Below are 4,749 nucleotides of genomic sequence, written 5' to 3' on the forward strand. Positions count from 1 at the left end.
CACACACATATACAGTATACACAAACTCTCTCTCACACACACACACATATACAGTATACACAAACTCTCTCTCACACACACACATATACAGTATACACAAACTCTCTCTCTCACACACACACATATACAGTATACACAAACTCTCTCTCTCACACACACACATATACAGTATACACAAACTCTCTCTCACACACATATACAGTATACACAAACTCTCTCTCACACACATATACAGTATACACAAACTCTCTCTCACACACATATACAGTATACACAAACTCTCTCACACACACACATATACAGTATACACAAACTCTCTCTCTCACACACACACACATACAGTATACACAAACTCTCTCTCACACACACACATATACAGTATACACAAACTCTCTCTCACACACACACATATACAGTATACACAAACTCTCTCTCTCACACACACACACATACAGTATACACAAACTCTCTCTCACACACACACATATACAGTATACACAAACTCTCTCTCACACACACACATATACAGTATACACAAACTCTCTCTCACACACACACATATACAGTATACACAAACTCTCTCTCTCACACACACACATATACAGTATACACAAACTCTCTCTCACACACATATACAGTATACACAAACTCTCTCTCACACACATATACAGTATACACAAACTCTCTCTCACACACATATACAGTATACACAAACTCTCTCACACACACACATATACAGTATACACAAACTCTCTCTCTCACACACACACACATACAGTATACACAAACTCTCTCTCACACACACACATATACAGTATACACAAACTCTCTCTCACACACACACATATACAGTATACACAAACTCTCTCTCTCACACACACACACATACAGTATACACAAACTCTCTCTCACACACACACATATACAGTATACACAAACTCTCTCTCACACACACACATATACAGTATACACAAACTCTCTCTCACACACACACATATACAGTATACACAAACTCTCTCTCACACACACATATACAGTATACACAAACTCTCTCACACACACACATATACAGTATACACAAACTCTCTCACACACACACATATACAGTATACACAAACTCTCTCACACACACACACATATACAGTATACACAAACTCTCTCTCTCACACACACATACAGTATACACAAACTCTCTCTCACACACACACACATACAGTATACACAAACTCTCTCTCTCACACACACATATACAGTATACACAAACTCTCTCTCTCACACACACATATACAGTATACACAAACTCTCTCTCACACACACACATATACAGTATACACAAACTCTCTCTCACACACACATATACAGTATACACAAACTCTCTCTCACACACACACATATACAGTATACACAAACTCTCTCACACACACACACATATACAGTATACACAAACTCTCTCTCACACACACACATATACAGTATACACAAACTCTCTCTCACACACACATATACAGTATACACAAACTCTCTCTCTCACACACACATACAGTATACACAAACTCTCTCTCACACACACACACATACAGTATACACAAACTCTCTCTCTCACACACACATATACAGTATACACAAACTCTCTCTCACACACACACATATACAGTATACACAAACTCTCTCTCTCACACACACATACAGTATACACAAACTCTCTCTCACACACACATACAGTATACACAAACTCTCTCTCACACACACACACATACAGTATACACAAACTCTCTCTCACACACACACATATACAGTATACACAAACTCTCTCTCACACACACACATATACAGTATACACAAACTCTCTCTCACACACACACATATACAGTATACACAAACTCTCTCTCACACACACACATATACAGTATACACAAACTCTCTCTCACACACACATACAGTATACACAAACTCTCTCTCTCACACACACATACAGTATACACAAACTCTCTCTCACACACACACACATATACAGTATACACAAACTCTCTCTCACACACACACATACAGTATACACAAACTCTCTCTCACACACACATACAGTATACACAAACTCTCTCTCTCACACACACATACAGTATACACAAACTCTCTCTCACACACACACACATATACAGTATACACAAACTCTCTCTCACACACACACATACAGTATACACAAACTCTCTCTCTCACACACACACATATACAGTATACACAAACTCTCTCTCACACACACACATACAGTATACACAAACTCTCTCACACACACAGGCCTATTTACACCCGAACGTCGTCTAGAAGCTAGGCTGCGATCTGATTGGACGACGTGTTTGAGTGACGCAACGAGCCGCTAATCAGGCTTCGTTGTGGTTGGGCCTCGCGCTAGGTCCCGCCCCCAAGCCGCACAAAGCCTCGCGTTTCCAAAAGGAAATATTATTAAAAAAAAATTCCTGGAAAAAGTTTTTAATAAGACCCCCCCCACTCCCGAGCGCGCGCGCATCACTTATCACTCCTGACCCGAGGAGATCGTGTGCGAAAAAAAAAAATTATATTCGTGTTATTTAAGAGAAAAACAAAGAGAAAGTAGTTCGTTTGTGTTGTATTGAGAGTGATGGAGATGGTGTGTTGAAGTTGTTGTGATTTTTTTCCTCACCCAGTCCTGGAAGTTTCTCTTGTATCGTTTTCCGTCCCAGCTCCAGCGCTCCGGGATGATCTGAAACACGGGGTTTATTAACACACACACACACACACACACACACACACACACACACACAGGCAGGGGGGAAAAGTCGGAAATCTCACTGCGTGTAAAAAACCGAGCCAATATTTACATCCAGGAGAAAAAAAAACCCCGCTATTTTCCAGGAGGTGGAAAAGCTCCTCACCTCAAACTCCTCCAGCTCCTCGCGCAGAGTCTGAGGGGGAGAGAACAGCGGGTTAGCTTAGCATAGCCTAGCTCACACACCTCACACAGCCGCTTCTTCTCACATTCTCAACTTTATTTATTTATTTATTTCATTACCTGTGCCGACTTTCTGCACGGTCCCGACTGAAGAAATCTGACAATCAGGAAATAGAGTTCTGCAAAAAAAAAAAAAAACAAGAATTCAAGCTTTGGGTTAGCCTAGCCTAGCCTAGCTTAGCCTAGCTTAGCATAGCATCTGAAGCTAAAATAGGAATAAAGCTGTAAAGTGTAAAGAGAAACATGTCAGCGCTTCAGCAGAGTGGAAGAGTTTGTAGTGTTTATTAGCACGCGCACCGGCTTCAATCTGAGAACACGGTTCCGAGTCCATGGCCCGGTTCCGGCGCTTTAGCTCCTTCAGGTAGCCCGGGGTTAGTCGGCTCTTTTCGGCTGGGCTTCTTTTTTTTTTTTTTTTTTTTTTTTTTTTTGGCTAAAGCGGCCCTTGTTGAATTGTTCCCTCACCTTTCATCCCCCCAAAAAAGCTTGTAGCGCCATCTCGCGGCTGATGTTGGTTACTGCGTGTCATTACAGCTGGCAGCCGCTAGAGGGTGAGCGGAAATGAGTCAAAATGGCAACCATAGATAAATAGATAGATACTATACACTAAAGTTTTGTGACACTCCTCCAAATCAGGGGTTGGACTCGGCCCCTTAGTTCCAGTGAAAGGATCTCTCAATGCTCTCATGCTCCCAACTTTGTGGGAACAGTTTGGGGATGACCCCTTCCTGTTCCAACATGACTGCACACCAGTGCACAAATTCAAGGTCCATAAAGACATGGATGAGTGAGTTTGGTGTGGAGGAACTTGACTGTCCTGCACAGAGTCCTGACCTCAACCCTATAGAACACCTTTGGGATGAATTAGAGTGGAGACTGCGAGCCAGGCCAAAAGTTTTGGGACGTCTGCCTTTCCATGCACATGAATGTAATATGGAGTTGTCCCGCCCTTTACAGCTATAACAGCTTCAACTCTTCTGGGAAGGCTTTCCACAAGGTTTAGGAGTGTGTTTATGGGAATTTTTGACCGTTCCTCTAGAAGTGTATTTGTGAGGTCAGGCACTGATGTTGGACGAGAAGTCCTGGCTCGCAGTCTCCGCTCTAATTCATTCCAAAGGTGTTCTGTCGGGTTGAGGTCAGGACTCTGTGCAGGACAGTCAAGTTTACCTTCCCTTTCAGTGGAACTAAGGGGCGGAGCCCAACCCCTAAATAACAACACCTGAATTTAATGATTTGGAGGGGTGTCCCAAAACCTTTGGCAATATAAAGAGATAGCTAGATAGAAAACACTCTAATGTGTCTAAATGATGGCAACCCAACAAGAACAGACATAATAAGAAGTACAATGTCATGTTTAGATGTCAGTAGTTTCAGCATCATTAGCTGGAAAATGCATATGGTCAGTAGCTAAAGATAATACTGGAAGTGATCGTTTTCCTGTGAAATTGAAAATAAGACTCAAATACAAAATCGTACAAAAATACGAAGAAGACAGCATGGCAAAACTTCTGTAACACGTTAGGAAGGGAAACGGAAATAAATACGGTCTGGAGTATGATCAAGAAGATGAATGGGATTGACAGCTTTAGGAATATACCTGTGATGGAGGAAGGTGGGAAGGTAGCCATTACAAATAACAATAAGGTCACAATGCTGGCTCAAATGTTTGCCAAAGCCCAGAGCATTGAAAACGTACATGATGCATTCTTAATAAGACGACAACAAATTATGAATATATTTGGAAATACTTGTAAGAAAAAGCAAGATTT

General features: G+C 41.5%; 1 protein-coding gene across 1 annotated transcript in view; it reads right to left on the minus strand.

Annotated features, from left to right (window-relative positions):
* Positions 1 to 3,382, minus strand: part of brwd3 (bromodomain and WD repeat domain containing 3) — a 28,026-nt gene extending 24,644 nt beyond the window's left edge. Inside the window, exons 1-4 of the mRNA XM_058382876.1 lie at positions 3,281 to 3,382; positions 3,044 to 3,102; positions 2,907 to 2,936; positions 2,675 to 2,734 (exon numbers count right to left, since the gene is read on the minus strand). Of these exons, the coding sequence (XP_058238859.1) occupies positions 2,675 to 2,734; positions 2,907 to 2,936; positions 3,044 to 3,102; positions 3,281 to 3,314 (183 nt within the window). The 5' untranslated portion in view covers positions 3,315 to 3,382. The remainder of the gene's footprint in view (positions 1 to 2,674; positions 2,735 to 2,906; positions 2,937 to 3,043; positions 3,103 to 3,280) is intronic.
* Between the last annotated feature and the right edge of the window lie 1,367 nt (positions 3,383 to 4,749).

The sequence above is a fragment of the Hemibagrus wyckioides genome, linkage group LG28 (genome assembly GCF_019097595.1).
Source record: "Hemibagrus wyckioides isolate EC202008001 linkage group LG28, SWU_Hwy_1.0, whole genome shotgun sequence".
Taxonomy (NCBI): Eukaryota; Metazoa; Chordata; class Actinopteri; order Siluriformes; family Bagridae; genus Hemibagrus; species Hemibagrus wyckioides.